General features: G+C 37.8%; 1 protein-coding gene across 1 annotated transcript in view; it reads left to right on the top strand.

Annotated features, from left to right (window-relative positions):
- Positions 1–15743, top strand: part of BLZF1 (basic leucine zipper nuclear factor 1) — a 41082-nt gene extending 25339 nt beyond the window's left edge. Inside the window, exons 5-7 of the mRNA XM_047783987.1 lie at positions 219–347; positions 1998–2217; positions 14400–15743. Coding sequence (XP_047639943.1) covers positions 219–347; positions 1998–2217; positions 14400–14585 — 535 coding nt within the window. The 3' untranslated portion in view covers positions 14586–15743. The remainder of the gene's footprint in view (positions 1–218; positions 348–1997; positions 2218–14399) is intronic.
- Positions 15744–19168: the final 3425 nt, after the last annotated feature.

Below are 19168 nucleotides of genomic sequence, written 5' to 3'. Positions count from 1 at the left end.
TGTCATTTTGTAAACAAATATTTGAATTGAGTCCCTTTAATGAGTTCTAAGTTCATCAACATTTTCACGGTTTTTTAGTGATGATGTAAAAACTGAGAAGTAAATTGACAACATTAAATCTTTTTTATAAATATTTTAAAATGACAGTCACAGAGGTAGTAATATTAACTTATTTATACTGTCAGAGAATTTATATGTAAGATTCTGATCTCTTCCAGGGTTATGGCAGATGAGTTAACCAACTCCAGAGCAGTTTTACAGCGCCAGAACCGTGATGCACAGAGTGCTATTCAAGATCTCCTGAGTGAACGGGAACAGTTTCGTCAGGAAATGATAGCTACCCAGAAGTATGGCATTTATGTTCTGAACTCTTCTACTTTGTCCTGCAATTTTTGTTATTGATATAGTTCTTTAGTATTTCTATACCTGATAACTTACTGAGCATATACTTTGAGTAGCATTTTAAAATAGATACCCAGTGGAAGGAGAAATACTGAAAAAAAAATGAAGACATGCTTCTTACATTCTTAATTGGGGAGAGAATATATCTACAATAGATGAAATCTATGGATTTAAAAGTTGTTTGGGGTTATAGTGTAGTAGTTTCGTATAGTTTTTGGTAGAAGCCAAAAAGCTTACCAGTCTTTCTTTTGGAAGGAGACTTTTTGAGGACTTTTCTACAAAGTAAGAGCTTACTTTCATGTCCATATGTGCCAGAACTGTCAAAATTGATAGTCTTCCTTAAAAGAACCTTGTACTTTTATATAATTGATTTATTATAAATCAAATCAGTAAAGGTCAAGAGGAAATTCCAGGGGAAATTTGAAGATGAAAATTCAGTGTATCAAAATATCAGATTTTGTGGGAGGCAACTAAAGCAGTGTTAAGAGGGAAATTTATAGCTTTAAATGTTCATTGTGGAAAGAAGAAATGTCTCATCAGTACTGTAAGATTCCTTCTTACAAAACACAGAGAGCAAATTAAGCAGAAGGAAGACTAGGATGTGAGCAGAAATAAATGAAATAAAAAGCAAAACACTAGTTCTTTGAAAAGGTACATTTACAAAACATCTAGGTAATATAATTGGGAGAAAAAAAGATGCACATGACTAGTATCACAGGAGTGAGAAAGAGAGGGGTGCACTATAGATTCTATAGACAAAAGAATGATTTTTAATAAGGGGATGTTATGAACAACTCTGTGCCAGTCAATCAACAACTTAAATGGATAATCTCCTTAAAAGATACAAACTGCCAAAGAGTAATCAAGAACCAATAACCTGAATAGCCCTAACCTATCAAAACAATTTAATTTGTAGTTAAAAACCTTGTAATAAAGGCCTTTATGGATCCACTGATGAATACTAACAAACATCTAAGGAAGAAATAAAACCAAGTTTACACAAACTTTTCTAGAAAATAGAGAAGGGAACAATTTCCAACTCATTTATGAAGCCAGCATCATCTTGATACCAAAACCAGACAGAGGTATTATGAGAAAACTATAGGCCAATATCTCTAATGAATAAAGATGCAAAAGTCCTTAAAAATTTTAGTGAGTCAAATCCAACAATATATAAAAAGGTTTATATATCATGACCAAGTAGGTTTTATCCCAAGAATTATAGATTGGTTCATCATTTAAAAATCAACCAATGTAGCTCACACAAAATTTTATATATACACGCACACACTATATGAATATCTCAAATCCACAAATCAGTATTTCTGTAATACTATATAATAGTATATTTTACCTGTACTAAAATATGAGAACTAAAAAAAAGTAGTTTGTTGAATGATTCCAGATAACCATAAAATCAGTAAGTGCCTTCTGTGATATAACTTATTTTACCTGACTTCCTGATTTATCGAACTCAGAGAAAAGGAGAAAGATACTATATGATTTCAAAAATGTATTTCTCATTTATTCAGCATCCTCAATTTTTATATTTTATCCTCTTACTAATATCCAGTGTTCATGTGTATTCTTTGCAGATTGTTGGAGGAGCTCTTAGTCTCCTTGCAGTGGGGAAGAGAGCAAACTTACTACCCTAGCGCACAACCTCACAGCACAGCAGAACTAGCATTAACAAATCACAAGTTGGCAAAAGCAGTAAATTCCCATCTTCTAGGAAATGTTGGCACTAATGGTCAGAAAAGGATTCCATCAACAATTGAATTCTGCAGCACCCCAGCAGAAAAAATGGCTGAAACGGTAATATATTTCTCTTTCATGATCTTTGGAACTTCTAAAACCATCCTCTGAAAGGTGACGTTATAATGAATGGAAAGTGCTTGGCATTGGTAGTTTGGAAATAATGCAATCAAAACCTGATTTTCATGCTAACGAGCTAGTGATCTTGGAGAAAATTGTCTCTTCCTCAGAGCTTTAATTTTCTCAAATATTCTTAAGGAGAAGAAAATGTAATTGCCTCTTTTATAGCTACTGAATCATTGATAATCCTTTTTTGAGCTCATTTTGATATGAAAACCACTGTGTAGAATTTTTAAATTTTGTAATCATGAGTAGATAATTGATTGCTTCTGATCTAGGATATTATTTGTTTATCCAATATATAGATGGGACTCAATTAATATAGGCCTATTACTTACACTTCTGGGTGAATTCAGAGTTCATGCAGAAGACCTGTCAAATACCTGTGGTCTCAACAGTTCTTAACCATCAGCATTCACCTTCATTACACCCAATAGCCCACTCCTATGTTCCTATCATAGGCCTTGATATTAATGAGAACTTCTCTACTTTTTCTTTTTTCCATTCCCCAAGAGCATTTTTTTATTGGATATAAATGTATAAGCTTTTTTCTTTTCCTTTTGTATTCTTGTTGTTGTTTTCTTTTTTATCTTTTATTTATGTGTATATTTTTTTCTACTGTACAGCATAGTGACTCAGTTACACTTATATGTATATATTCTTTTTCTCATATTACATGTTCCATCATAAGTGACTAGACAGAGTTCCCAGTGCTACACAACAGGATCCATTGCTAATCCATCCCAAGGGCAACATTTTGCATCTCTTTACCCCAAGCTCCCAGTCCCTCCCACTGCCTCCCCTTCCCTCTTGGCAACCACAAGCCTGTTCTCCAAGTCCATGATTTTCTTTGTAGAAATTTTCCTTTGTGCCATATATTATATTCCAGATATAAGTGATATCATATGGTATTTGTCTTTCTCTTTCTGACTTACTTCACTCAGGATGAGAGTCTCTAGTTGCATCCATTATTTTGTTCTTTTTTATGGCTGAGTAGTATTCCATTGTGTACGTATACCACGTCTTCCTAATCCAATCAACTGTCAGTGGACATTTGGGTTGATTCCATGTCTTGGCTATTGTGAATAGTGCTGCAGTGAACATGTGGGTGCATGTGTCTTTTTTAAGGAAAGTTTGTCTGGATATATGCCCAAGAGTGGATTGCTGGGTCATATGGTAGTTCTGTGTATAGTTTTCTAAGGTACCTCCATGCTGTTCTCCCCAGTGGTTGTACCAGCTTACTTTCCCACCAGCAGTGGAGGAGGCTTCCCTTTTCTCCACACTCCCTCCAGCATTTGTTATTTGTGGGCTTATTTATGATGGCCATTCTGACTAGTGTGAGGTGGTATCTCATGGTAGTTTTGATTTGCTTTTCTATAATAATCAGAAATGTTGAGCATTGTTTCAAGTGCTTGTTGGCATTCTGTATTATCTTCCTTGAAGAAATCTCTCTTCAGGTCCTTTGCCCATTTTTCAACTGGGTTGTTGGCTTTTTGGATGTTGAGTTGTATAAGTTGTTTGTATATTTTAGAGATTAAGCCCTTTTCAATTGCCTCATTAGAAACTATTTTCTCCCATTCTGTAAGTTGTCTTTTGTTTTCTTTTTGGTTTCCTTTGCTGTGCAAAAGCTTTTCAGTTTGATTAGGTCCCACTGGTTTATTTTTGCTTTTATTTCTGTTGCTTTCTGAGACTGACCTGAGAAAACATTTGTAAGGTTGATGTCAGAGAATGTTTTGCCTATATTCACTTCCAGGAGTTTGATGGTGTCTTGTCTTCTATTTAAGTCTTTCAGCCATTTTGAGTTTATTTTTGTGCATGGTGTGAGGGTGTGTTCTAATTTCATTGCTTTGCATGCAGCTGTCCAGGTTTCCCAGCAATGCTTGCTGAATAGACTTTCTTTTTCCCATTTTATATTCTTGCCTCCTTTTTCAAAGAATAATTGACAGTAGGTGTCTGGGTTTATTTCTGGGTTCTCTATTCTGTTCCATTGGCCTGTATGTCTGTTTTGGTACCAGTACCTCACTGTCTTGATGACTGTGGCTTTGTAATATTGCCTGAGGTCTGGGAGAGTTATGCCTCCTGCTTGGTTTTTGTTCCTCAGAATTGCTTTGGCAATTCTGGGTCTTTTGTGGTTCCATATAAATTTGTGGATTGTTTGTTGTATTTCTGTGAAAAATGTCCTGGGTAATTTGATAGGGATTGCACTGAATCTGTAGATTGCTTTGGGTAGTATGGCCATTTTTACAATATTAATTTTTCCAACCCAGGAGCATGGAATATCTTTTCCATTTCTTTACATCTTCTTTAATTTCCTTGATTTTTTATAGTTCTTGGCATATAAGTCCTTTACCTCCTTGGTCAGGTTTATTCCCATGTGTTCAGTTTTGCAGGGTGCAATTTTAAAAGATATTATTGTATTTTTGTATTCCGTTTCTAATATTTCATTGTTAGTGTGCAGAAATGTGACTGACTTCTGAATGTTAATCTTCTATCCAGCTGCTTTGCTGAATTTGTTGATCAGTTCAAGTAGTTTTTGGGTTGCATCCTTAGAGTTTTCTATATATATTATCATGTCATTTCCATACAGTGACAGTTTTACCTCTTCTCTTCCAATTTGGATGCCTTTTCTTTTGTTTGTCTGATTGCTTGTGGCTATGATTTCCAATAACAGTGGTAAGAGTGGGCATCCTTGTCTTGTTCCAGATTTTAGTGGGATGGCTTTCAGCTTTTCTCCATGGAGTATTATATTTGCTGTGGATTTGTCATAAATGGCTTTTATTATGTTAAAGTATGTTCCCTCTATACGTACTTTGTTAAGAGTTTTTATCATGAATGGATGTTGGACTTTGTCAAATGCTTTTTCTGCATCTATGGAGATGATCATGTGGTTTTTGACTTTTCTTTTGTTAATGTGGTATATGACATTGATTGATTTAATGTATGTTGAACCATCCATGTGAACCTGGGATGAATCCCACCTGGTCTTGGTGTACAATCCTTTTGATAAGTTGTTCAATTTGGTTGGCTCAAATTTTGTTGAGAATTTTTGCATCTATATTCATCAAAGATATTTGGCCTATAGTTTTCTTTTTTTTGTCTTTTGTCTTTTTTTTGTTGTTGTTGTTGTTGTTGTTGCTATTTCTTGGGCTGCTCCCGCGGCATATGGAGGTTTCCAGGCTAGGGGTTGAATCGGAGCTGTAGCCACCGGCCTACGCCAGAGCCACAGCAACGCGGGATCCGAGCCGCGTCTGCAACCTACACCACAGCTCACGGCAATGCCGGATCGTTAACCCACTGAGCAAGGGCAGGGACCGAACCCGCAACCTCATGGTTCCTAGTCGGATTCGTTAACCACTGTGCCACGACGGGAACTCCTAGTTTTCTTTTTGATGGTATGTATCTTTGTCTGGTTTTGGAATTAGGGTGATGGTGGCATCATAGAATGTCTTTGGGAGTGTGCCTTCTTCTTGAACCTTTTGAAAAAGTTTGAGGAGGATGGGTATAAGTTCCTCTTTATATGTTTGATAGAATTCACCTGTGAAGCCATCTGGTCCTGGACATTTATTTGTAGGGAGTGTTTTTATGACATATTCAATTTCATTTCTAGTGGTTGGTCTGTTCAGTTGATCTATTTCTTCTTGACTGTCGGGCTATAAGTCTCTAGAAAGATGTCCATTTCTTCTAGGTTGTCAAATTTGTTGGCATGTAACTGTTGATAGTGTTCTCTTATGGTTTTTTGTATTTCTGTAGTATCTGTTGTGACTTCTTTTTCATTTCTGATTTTGTTTATTTGGGTTTTTCCTCTCTTCTTCTTGGTGAGTCTAGCCAGAGATTTGTCTCTTTTGTGTACCTTTTCAAAGAACCAGCTCTTGGTTTGATCGATTTTGTCTAATTTTTTTGAATCTCTATTTTATTAATTTCCTCTTTGATCTTTATGATTTCCTTCCTTCTGCTGACTTTAGGTTTTGCTTATTTTTCTTTTTCTAATTCAATTAGGTGATGTGTTAATTTGTCAATTTGAGATTTTTCTTCTTTTTTTGAGGAAGGCCTCTATTGCTATGAACTTCTCTCTGAGCACTGGTTTTGCTGCATCCCATAGATTTTGAGAGGTTGTGTATTCATTATCATCTGTCTCAAGGTATTTTTTAATTTCCTTCTTGATTTCCTCATTTACCCATTGGTTTTTTAGTAGCATGTTGTTTAGTCTCCATGTAGTAGGTTTTTTGTCAGTTCTTTTCCTGTGGTTGATTTCTAGTTTTACGCCATTGTAGTCAGAGAAGGTACTTGAAGTAATTTCTACACTCTTAAATTTGTTGAGGTTAGTTTTGTGCCCCAGTATGTGATCAATTCTTGAGAAGGTTCCATGTGCACTTGAGAAGAATGTGTATTCTGATTTCTTTGGATGTAATGTGCTGAAAATGTCTATTAAGTCTAACTTTTCTATTAGGCCATTTAGGATCTCTTTGCTTTACTGATTTTCTGTCAGAGGATCTGTCTATTGATGTCAGTGGGAGGGGTTAAAGTCTTCTACTAGATTGTATTCCCATCAATTTCTCCTTTTATGTCTGTTAGTATTTGTTGGAGGTATCTGGGTGCTCCTATATTAGGGGCATATATATTGATGATTATAATATCCTCTTCTTGAATGGATCTTTTTACCATTAAATAGTGTCCTTGTCTTTCCTTATGGCCTTCATTTTAAAGTCTATTTTGTCTGATATGAGTATTGCAACTCCTGCTTTTCTGTTTGGTCCATTGGCATGAAGCATTTTTTTCCCATCCCGTCACTTTCAATCTATAAGTGTCCTTTGCCCTAAGGTGAGTCTCTTGTAGGCAGCAGGTTGAAGGTTTTGCTTTTTTATCCATTCTGCCACTCTGTGTCTTTTAATTGGAGCATTCAGTCCATTGACATTTAAGGTGATTATTGATAGATGTTTATTTATTGCCATTTTAAACCTTGTTTTCCAGTTGATTCATTGTTTTTCTTTTCTTCCTTTCTTTTTTCAGTTGGATGATTTCTGTTTATTTTATGCTTGAATACTTTTCTTTTCAGTTTTTGTGAATGTAATGTTCAGTTTTGATTTGTGATTGCCCTGTTTTTTAAGTATGTTAACCCCTTCCTATATCTGCTGGCTTTAGCCTGATAATCATATAGGTTCAAACACATCCTTAAAAAGATAAAAGAATCGAATTTTTCTTACTTCCCTTGCCCACATTGTATGATTTTGCTGTCTTGTTTCTGTTTTGTGTTTTGTTTTGTTTGTTTTTAACATCTTCATGTTTAGATCTGTATGCTGGCTTATTTAAGTGGCTGCTTTCCATTGTGGTTTCCTCCACCCTAATTCTTCTTTTTCTCTTTTTTCTCTCTTTTTTTCAATTTAGAGAAGCCCTTTCAGTATTTCTTTTAGAATGGCTTTCGTATTGCTGTACACTTTTAGCTTTTGTTTGTTGGGGAAATTCTTTATTTCCCCTTCTATTTTAAATTATATTCTTGCTGGATAGAGTATTCTAGGGTGCAAATTTTTTTCCTTTCAGCGTTTTAAATACATCTTCCCATTCCCTCCTGGCCTGTAGTGTTTCTGTAGAGAAATCAGCTGATAGCCTTATTGAGGTTCCCTTATAATTAACGCTTTTTCTCTTGCTGCCTATAGAATCCTCTCTTTAACTTTTGCCGTTTTTATTATGTCTTGGTGTGGGCCTGTTTGGATTCAACTTGTTTGGGGCCCTCTGTGCTTCCTCTGTCTTGATATCAGTATCCTTTAGATTTGGAAAGTTTTTCAGCCATAATTTCTTCAAATATATTTTCAATCCCTTTATCTTTTTCTACTCCTTCTGGAATTCCTATTATGTATAGATTGGCCCACTTTATATTATCCCATAGGTCTATTACATTGCTTTCATGTTTTTTCATTTGGTTTTCTTTCTGCTGTCCTGTTTGGGTGATTTCCGTTATTCTGTCTTCTACATCACTAATTCGTTCCTTTGCATTATTCATTCTGGTCTTTATTGCCTTTAGCTCAGTTTCTATCTCTGCAAATGATTTTTCTAGTTTTTCTTTGCTCCTCCTTATATTTTCTAGTTCCTTTCTGAGGGAATCTGCATTACTGTTCATATCCTCTCTCAATTCCTTCAGTATTTTCACTATCTTCCTTTTGAACTCAAGGTCTGTCAGACTGCAGAGGTCTGTTTCATTGTTGACTGCTTTAGGTGAGTTCTCCTGTTGTTTTAACTGGGAATGGTTTCTGAGCTTCTTCATCTTGCTTGTGTTTTTCTTTTTCTGTGAAATTGGGGAAGCCAAACTGTAGTCTTGTAAGTCTATTTCTATGCAAGAATACCCCTTTTTATTGGGTTTTGTTTTTTTTTTTTTAGTGTGGGAGTTTGACTCTTTGCTGTCTCTTTGGTGTGAGCAGTCTGTTATCCCCAGGAAGCTCAGTGTGTTTTCAGAAATAAGGGGGCAATGGGTAGGGCCAGCATTCAGTGCCTGGTCATTGGCTCCCAACAGAAGCACAGACCTGCAGGAAGCTGGCATAGGTTACCCCTATTTTCAGGGCCCTGGGAAGTGGTAATGGGCTATAGAAGGATCAGCAAGGTGACCAGAGAATTTGCCTGTAGCTGTTGTTGCTCTCACTCCAGGGGGGTGAGAGCAACAACAGCTTGTGTTTGATTGCAGTGCCCTCCTCCGAGGTGACGGGAACTGTAGGTAGTGCCTGTTCAGGGACCCCTAGTGGGAAATGGCCATGACCGTCTCTTGTGTCAATGATAACTGTGGTGGTATGCCTCCGCCACCTGTAGACGATGCATGAGGTGACCCATTTTACTTAGCCCACATAGGAGGTGTTGCACAGGCTGGTCCTAGTTGCAGGACCCTGGGAAGTGACAGAGATCTGGCATATGCATACTGCCCCAAACATTCAGCAGTGGCAACAGCAGGGTCGGTGTGTTCCCAAGGGCGCAAGAGCAACCAATAGTTGATTCGGTCACAGTGCCTTCCTCTGTGATGCCCTTGAGGTGAATGGGGCTGCAAGTGGTGCCTGTTCACCGACCTCTAGTGGTGTCTGGCCACTGCCACCTCTGGAGCCAGAGATAACTGCGGTGGATTGCCCCCACTACCTGTAAATCATGCAAGAAGCCCCTGGTCCTGCTTAGCCCCCACAGGATGCACTGAACAAGATGCTCTTAGTTTCAGGTTCCTAGGCAGGGACAGTGATCAAGTGTCTGGGCCCCTCCCAGAACATTTGGCACTGGCAGCTGCAGTGCAGGTGTGCTCCCAGGGGAGCAAGAGCAACATCATGTGGTGTTCCATTGTAGTGTCCTTCTCTTTGATGCCCTCTGAAGTGGTTGGGGCTGCAAGTTCAACTATCCCCAGTTGTGGTAGGCCACACCCACTTCTGGAGTCAGTGATAATTGTGGTGGTTTGCTCCCACCACCTGCAGGTCCAGTCCACCATGGGCTAGCAAGCGGCTTCCCACTGCTGGAGACACCAGGACTATGGTGGGCTAGCAAGTGACCTCTGGTCTCAAGGGGCTGCGCCTGAGATGCACAGTCTAGGGCCCACAGGGGTTGGGCAGCCCAGAGCACTGTGGAGTGGTACACAGCTTTCCGTGGGGACAGGGGCTTCTTGTAGCACGCTATTGGGGTGCTGCCCCAGGGATGTTCTGCCAGCCGGCAGGCAAGTGCATGCTGGGGTGCAAGGAGTTTTCTATGGCGGCTCACCCCTTCTCCTCTCCCCTCCCCAACAATGGTGCCTTATCTCTCTGTGGGTCCAGACCTTCTCCCAGGTTCCCTCTGCCCTGGCTTTCCACTCCCCAGCCCTTAGTGTACTGCTTCCTCTGCCTACGGCGCACTGCTCCCTGTTCCCTTAGCCTGTCTCCATACCGCCAACCCCACCCCACTCCTGCTGACTGACCTCCAGAGTCTAAGTCTCAGCGCCCGGCCCCCACCCAAGCATCTCAGTCTTTGGTGTCTGTGCCAGTGATTCAGATGATCTGTGCTTCTCTCACTCTGCGTTTCAGTTCTCAGACCTGCTGCTGTGCTTTCCTCGGCACCTTGGAGTTCCCTCTAACTCGGCGGATCTTCTGTCAGTTAGGTGGCTTCCCAGGGTGTGGGTTCCCTTTGTCCTTCACAGCTCCTTCTCAGGAATGCTTCTCCCATCCTGATTCTTTTTCTCTTTCTTTTTTTTTTCTTTTGTTCTACCCAGTTATATCAAGAGTTTCTTGCCCTTTCTGGAGGTTTAAGATCTTCTGCCAGCATTCAGTTGATGTTCTGTGTGAGTCATTTTACATGTAGATGTGTTTTTTTGATGTTTGTGGGAGAGTGTGAGCGTGTCCTCTTACTCTTCCACCATCTTGTGTCCCACCAGAACTTTTCCACTTTTAAAGCCCTCAACTCAACATCTATGATCTGTGATCTCAACTTCTTTTCTTTCCAGTTCTTGCTCTTTCATTCTCATTACCCCTTTTTCTTGATCACATCATAATTTTTATTCCCTTGGTCCCTACATTTTTTTCTTCATTTCATCAAGTTACTCCCCTGGCTTCTTTTCCTGCCATAGCTTGCCTAGACTACAAAGAAGTGCCTTTCTCTCTTATGCTTTTCTCAAGTAGCCTGCAAACCCCATTCCTGTATCAGTTCAGCTGCTTGCTTTGTTTCTATATCTATCCAACTGTTACCTCAGATTCAACAAATGACTTTGGTTCCTAATTCACAGAAGAAAAAGAGGGCAGGAGGCAGAAAACTTCCTGGAAGGTTGCACTTGATATCTAGAAGCCTAGAAATTTGACAGCCAGCCTTACATCTATTTCTCTCACTGGGAACGGTGTCCCTCCTCTTCTCTGAAGCACAGCGTTTTCCCGCAGACTCATCAAGCTGCCCACCAACAGTTACTTCTTCTGTTTGCTCTTTCTTTTTGGTTTAAGAACATGCCCAAGTGTCTTCTATCTAAATAAGAAAAATGTTCCCTCTCTCTGTTCTCTGTACGTGGCCTCAACGCCTTCCTTTCACAGCCAAGAATCCTGAACAGGTTATCTATGTTTATTTCTAATTACATACCATCCATTCCTCCACTCTTGCCACTGCTTATCTCAATAGACTTCCAGCTCCAGTGTGCTCAAAAAGTACTCTTAAAAAGGCCATGAATGTTTTAAATATTTTGCCGGTGTTTTACTTCATCTAGCACACCTTTCTTGATACTCCATTGACTTATGTGACGTTACTCTTTCTTGAACCTCATGCTATCTCTCTAAACTCTTCATAGACTTTTTGCCTCCTTTAAATGTCAATGCTCCATAGGAATCTGTTCCCATGCTTTTTAAACTCCCTCAGTTTCTGAAATACTGTATTTCTCCCAGCACTTCATTACTTCTGTGACGATCTTTCTCAGTATTTGGGTGTAAAGGGGCATCCTCTTCCTGTGCCCACTCTTGAGCCTTTCCTTACATAAAAGATTTTCTGTATTCTCTAGAGACTATCCTAATCCCGCAGTCTTGTGCTTGTGACTTCAACTGAGACATTTTTTTCTGAATTAAGAGACATATCAAGTTGGACATTTCCACATGGTTATCCCATAGACAGCTAAAAATAAAATGACCTCTTTTCTCCTTACTTTTACATTTATATATCCACCTTGCAAAAAAAACAAAAACAAAACTAACCTGCTTCTCCTATATTCTCTATCCTAGTGAACTATGCCCATAGCAGTTTCCAAAATAGTATAATAATTTCTCAATAAACAGCAGCTATCATTTTTATTATTTCCTCCATCCCCCTAATCTTGGATAACACCTGATATCCAAGCTAGAGTTTAGCAATAGCCTCCTCACCAATATCCCTGCCTTGCTTTTTACCTACTTCCGGGCCATCCTCTGATGCCAGAATTATTTCCAAAATGCCAATCCCATCATCTTGATACTCCTGTTCAAAGGGTTCCCAGTCTTCCTCATTATTGAATCTGAATTATTTCATATTGTATAGAAAGGCTTTCATAATCTGTATTCCAACTCTCCTTCTCTAGGAGCATTTTCCAGATGTCTGCACCCCCTGCACTTTACATTCCAGCAGTGTTAACCACTTTCATTACACAGATGGGCCACTGTATCTCATATCTCTTTCCTTTTGCGCAGGCTCCCACATCTCTCTTCTTGCCCAGCCTCTACACTGCCTTTAAGAATGAACCTCCCCTGAAGCCTACCAGCAAACCTATGTGTTCCTTCCTTTAGGCTTCCATTACCTTTTGTACATATTTATATATATATAGTATAGCTCTTTATCATGTTAAATTGCAAATTTTGATTCTCTCTCTCCCAGACTGTAAGCTCCTTAAGGGTGCTTCTATGTCCTATGTTTCCTCAAGGTCCAGCATAACCCTTTGTACACAGTAGGTCCTGGGCAATTTACTGATGAATCAGTCCCTGATACTAAACTCATCATCTTTATCCAAAATCCTGTTTTCCTTTTGTATTTTTTTGGTTGGGAAATTGTGTTGGTGCCTGCTTGGATGCTACTCAGTAGCATTTGATAGAATTAATAACTACTCTTGATATCTTGAAACACTCTTCCCTTGGCTTACTTAACCCTTTTTTCTCTTTTCTCTAAACCATTCTGTTTAACTGCATGATGGTGGGTAGCCTCAGGGCTTGGTCCAGATGCCTTTCTTCTCCCAATCCTTTACCTACTGTATTATCTCACTGAACAAAACTGACAGTCCTTCTTCCTTAGTGTCTCTTGATCCTTTCCACCACATTGCCTGGAGGTGATCATTTCTTAGCTAGATTATCTGCAGTAAACTCCTTTTCTCTCTTCTTCTTGCGTCTGCTTTTATACCAGCTATGTAGAGAGTGTTCTCTCTTGAAATCACTCTGCTCAGAATCCTTTCTATCACATTTAGGCTAAAATCTAGGAACCTTCTATCTATACCAGTATCTTATTGTCCTTTAACTGTACTGCTTTGGCATTTTGTTTCTCTCTCTAAAGACATGTAATATAATAGCACATATAAAGTATCAGGGTACTTTTCTTATTTTCCCTTCCAAATTTATAAACAGCTTTAGGATAAGCCCCTTATCTCTGTCCAATAGCACCTGACCAAGTTCCACAAAAATAGAAGGATCTCAAAAACTAAATTGAAAAAGCAGTAATCCAGCAGAAAAACAGAGGTACTGAAATGGACTGGTTGTTCTTAAATGATGCCAGGACATTTAAATTGGCTATAGCTCTTTGTGGAACTTGGAAGAAGGGAAAAAACAAAAAACAAAAAACCTGCTGGACAAGAGAGCTGGGGAAATAGGCATCTTGAGCCATTTCTGGAAGCTTTTTTGAATAAGCCTGAAGTAGAGAAAGCTGTTTCCCCTACTGCTTTTCTCAATTCCATTCCAGTTCCAATGCCCACCTCCTCTGCTCCGTAACCCATGGTCATCACATGATGGTGAGGGGGAATATGAACATGAGATACAGGAGCTATGAGCCGGATATGTTATCCTTGCCCTTAACTAGAGAGTTTTTGAACTCAAGAGTTCCTCCTGTTACGGGTCTCAGTGAAGAAAAAAGAATAGGAAAAATCAGAGAAGTAGAATTGAGAGAATGTAGTGTCCCTAATCTGAGAAGCAAAAACATGATTGTTAGCATAAAATATTGCATATATATTAGAAAAGGAGAAATGAAAAGCCATTGACTTTACAAGTAAATGATCAAAAACTTTGAAGTAACATTTCAATAGAAGAGTGAAGGCAGAATCCCAATTCTAGGCAGCTTAGTGAAGGACTGAGGGAGGAAGGTAGTGGGTGCTTTTTGGTTAAGGATAAAAATCGACATCACTTAGTGTAGAACTGATGTAACCTTCTTTACTTCTATGTTTTCATAAACTCATCATTATCCAGAAGAGAATATTAATTTCATTGTTTTTAAAAATACGAGCCTAGGTAATATAACTATATACATCATTGTTAAATTTAGAGCTTTTTGAGAAAAGGCATAAGTTATCTAATCAGGCAGATTTATCATTCAGATGTTGATTTTTATGGTAGTTACATATTAACAAAATTGACCTTATTGGTACTTATATATCTGTAAAACCAAGGGCTTTTACTGTCTCTACTGCAGTGTCTGATATTGACTCTTACTTTCCTTAGGTTCTACGCATTTTGGATCCAATTACCTGTACAGAAAACTCACCTGATAATCCATTTTCTGAGTCTTCACCAACTACCTTACTTGCTACAAAGAAAAATATTGGCCGATTTCATCCCTATACAAGATATGAAAATGTAACTTTCAATTGCTGCAATCATTGCCAAGGAGAACTTATTGCCCTTTAACAGTCAGTATGTTGGAGGCACATTGTAGGCACTTGCTTATTACCCAAGAGTCATTATTACTTGGGACCTGGGGTTCTTTTAATGCTAGAAGTATTATCACTTTCTATTTAAATATATCCCCAAAGATGTTTCATATACTGGACTCCAGATTACCCTTTCTTAATAAATCTCTCAGGGTAAGAAAATAATGAAACTGTGTAGATATATTTAAGTAGACAGTACTTTCCAGGCATTACGGGATGGTTTTTCCAGAGGACTGAAAGGGAAAGATTCTATACCTATCTTTTAGGCCCTAATTTATTATTTATCTTGCTATATGTTTTACATGCACAGATTTAATTTTTGTACTCTAAAGTGAGGATTGGCAGCCTACAGCCTTGGGTCATATGCAGCCACACCCATTCATTTACTGTTGGCTGTGGTTGGTTTTTTTTGTGCCACAACAGCAGAATTGAGTAGATAACAGGGTTTGTGTGGCTAACAAAGCCTCTAATACTTATTATCTTGCACTTTGCAGAAAAATAGCTGATAGTTGGGGAGGGAATAGGGTAGGAGTCCTTTCCCTTTTTGGTGATTTTTTGAGGACTACAAAAGAGCCTGCTGGAAATACTATGGGTGAAGGGACTATCTTAAAAATAAATGCTGTTATGTTAGGAAAACTGAAAATACTTTACAGCCACATTAAGAAATGCTTGAGCAAAACACATTCTCGTTTTGGATTTGTGCAAGGAATTACATATTTTGAATGGACACAACCTGATATATAGGAAAAACATTCTAACGAGCTCATTTTGGCAACTGCAACACAATGGGAATATCCAGTTTGATACTTATCAAGTACGGTGGAAAAAGTAGGGTCTTTCTACAACATTGTACAAACTCAAAAATGCAATTCACCAAATTTATTATGTAATATATATTATTATTCATTTATGATGGGAGATCGTAAAACATCCTTTAATAGGCCTTTAAAAATGTCGATAAAATGTTTATACCAAATTATGCTAATTAGTTGTAGAAGTGCCCATTGGTAAAGAAATCCTCAAAAGATTAATCTGGTCAGATAACAATATATTTTCATGTCAACTTAATGATTCTTTTTGTCTGATTCATCTGAGTTACGGTTTCAAGTGGCAATAAATTTCTCTACCTTCTTTAGTTTGAATATTGATTTTTTTCTCTCATAAATGATGTGCTTCAAGTTAAGTCTTCATCTAGCTTATTCCATTTACAACTGCTTTCCTGTAGGTTAACTTAGTATAAGACTTAGAAGAACATAGAGGAAACACAGTGGATTTGGCAATGACACTAAAGGTGTAGGCAACAACAACAAAAATAGATAAATTCAACTTCATCAATATTAAAACCTTTAGGAGTTCCCATCATGGCTCAGTGGTTAACGAACCTGACTAGTATTTCATGAGGACGCAGGTTTGATCCCTACCTGGCCTTGCTCAGTGGGTTGGGGATCTAGCTGTAGCTGTGGTGGCCAGCAGCTGTAGCTCCAACTGGACCCCTATCCTGGGAACCTCCACATGCTGTGGGTGCGACCCTAAAAAGACAAAAAAAAAAAATTGAAACTTTTAAAACCTTCTGCACAGCAAAAGAAACAATCAACAGAATGAAAAGGCATCCTACAAAATGGAGGAAAATATTTGAAAAGCATGTATTTATTAATTCTGGAGTCCAGAATAAGTAAAGGGCTATAACTCAACCACCAAAAAAAGAAAATCCAATTAAAAAATGGGCAACGGAATAGACATTTTTTTCATTTCTCAAGAAAAGACATACAAATGGCTAATAAGCACATCAAAAGATGCTCAACATCACTAATCATTAGGGGACTGCAAACTGTTCTCAATTTCACATCCATTAGGATGGCTGTTACCAATAAAGCAAAATAACAAGCACTGGCAAAGATGTTGAGAAATTGGAACCCCTGGGCATTGCTAGTGGGAATGTAAAATTGTGCAGCCATTATTGAGGACAATATGGAAGTTCCTCAAGAAATTAAACTTATACACTATATGATCCAGCAGTTCCAATTCTAAGTAGGTACCCAAAAATTTAAGGGACTCAAAATGAGACCTGTATACCAATGTTCATAACAGCATTATTCACAATAGCCAAAAGGTAGAAGTAACTTACATGTTCTTTGATGGATGGATGAATAGATAAAATACGGTATATACATGTAATGGAATATTATTCAGCCTTAAGGAGTAGTAAAATTCTGACAATTCTTCAGCAGAGAAACTTTAAAATACTACGCAGAGACAAATCAGACACAAAGGGAGAGATAGTATGATTTCACTTATGAGATACCTGAGATAATCAAATTCATGGAGACAGAAAGTAAAATAGTGTTTACCCAGAGTTAAGGGAAGGCAGAATGGAGAGTTTCTATCAGGTACAGAGTTTTAGTTTGGGATGATGAAAAATTCTGGAGATAGACTGTACAACATAGGAATGTACTTAATGACACTGAATTATACATTTTTAATGGTCAAAATGATAAATCTTATATTTTACTATGAATTTTTAAAAAACTGAAAATGTATATATACTCTTGCAGCCACAAACAACTAGTGGCCCACTTCTGCATCTGTTGGTTTAAGAGTGTCAATAATAAAGATAATAGTCAAGTGAGGTTAAAAAAAAGAGATGCTTCATATCAACAACCTAACATTACACCTTAAAGAACTAGAAAGTAAGCAAACAACCCAAAGCTAACAGAAGGAAGATAATAAATTAGACTGGAGGTAAAATGGAAAGTAGAAAAACAAGGGAGGAGTTCCCATTGCGGCTCAGAGGTAAAAACAACTGGTATCCGTGAGGATTTGGGTTCAATCCCTGGCCTTGCACATTGGGTTACGGATCTGGCATTGCTGTGAGCTGTGGTGTAAGTTGCAGATGTGGCTAGGATCTGGCATTGTGGCTGTGGCATAGGCCGGCAGCTATAGCTCTGATTCAACCTCTAGCCTAGGAACTTCCATGTGCCACAAGTGCAGCCCCAAAAAGCAAAAAAAAAAAAAAAAAAAAAAAAGTAGAAAAACAGAGAATCAAGGAAATCAAAAGCCAGTTCTTTGAAAAGATTCAGAAAACTAACAAACCTATAGCCAGACTGACTAAGAAAAAAATGAAGATGCAGGGAGTTCCCATTTTGGCTCAATGTGTTAAGCCACTAGTATCCACAAGGATGTGGGTTGGATCCCTGGCCTCGCTCATGGGTTAAGGATCTGGCATTGCTGCAGCTGCAGTGTAGGTTTTCTTCTGAGCTACCACTTGAATTCAATCCCTGGCCCAGGAAATTCCATATGCTATGGGTGCAGTCATAAAAACAAATTCAGCAAAGTTGCAGAGCACAACATCAATGCACAAAAACCATCTATGTTTTTGTTTTGAGTATACAACCCACAAAGGAAATTAAGAAAAATCCATTTGCAATAGAATCCAAAAGAGTAAATATCTATGAATAAATTTAACCAAGAAGGGTGAAAGAATTGTACACTGAAAATTATATTTATGGATTAGAAGATAATAGTAAGATGGCAATACTACCAAAGCAATCTACAGATTCACTGAAATTCCTATGAAAATTCAAAACAGCCTTTTTTGCAAATATGTTGTAGAATATTTAAATGTCAAATTGGTTCTTATCATTAAGGATAAACTTAACACAAGACTAGTTATAATGAAATGTTACATTGCTTATTATATGCTCAAAGTGCTATAAGAAGTTGAGACATGGAATAAATAGTTCTCTGTGTTTTCTAACTTAGGGTCAAGTGATTAAGGTACAAATACCCAGTTGGTAAGAACCTTGTCTTTTGAAGCTTTAACAAAACTCCTACAGTGATTCTCCACTTCCCATCACACTTGTTTATTTGCCTTTAATATTCTTAGACTCCTTAAATATTCTTACACATATCAGGGATACTATTCCCCTACACATTGGATTCCTGGATAGTCTTAAATATTCACAAATGTCTACCAAGGTATGTGAGTTTTATAATAAAACTAAGAAAAAGGATTTTGCAATCATAGAAGTGAGTGTGTGAGCAAACTACTCACCTCTATACTTTAGTTTTCTCATCTGCAGACAAGACTAATAACGGTTGTTTTAAGGATTAGATTGAATTATTTATATAGAGCATTTACAATACCAGGCACATTATAAATTCTCAATAAGAGCTGTATAATTTTGTAACATACCCCAAACAGGATACATAATTTTTACTATCTTTTTTTTTTTTTTAAGAAAAAGTAGGCCTACCCTATTGCTTAGCTTGCCACAGCTATTCAAATTCAAAATTGACACAGTAGGGCTTTGTATAATGCCTTGAAACAGGCATGTTTTAAGAGCCGGTTTCCTCCTACCATATGAAATGTTATATTACAATGTTTTAAAAAATAGTAGGAACTAAGACATCTGTCCCTTTTTTGTGTTCATTTCAGCTAGAAATGTTAACTTAGAAGTAAAGGAATGTAGAGTTCATTTGTTCAGTTTTTGCATGGATTAAGGTAGAATAACACATTCACTACAACACTGTGAGAGAAATTTATTTTTCTCTAGTGTTGAA

The sequence above is a fragment of the Phacochoerus africanus genome, chromosome 6, assembly GCF_016906955.1.
Source record: "Phacochoerus africanus isolate WHEZ1 chromosome 6, ROS_Pafr_v1, whole genome shotgun sequence".
Lineage (NCBI taxonomy): Eukaryota > Metazoa > Chordata > Mammalia > Artiodactyla > Suidae > Phacochoerus > Phacochoerus africanus.
The sequence above is the reverse complement of the archived record's forward strand: the minus strand, read 5'-3'. Positions and strand labels throughout refer to the sequence as shown.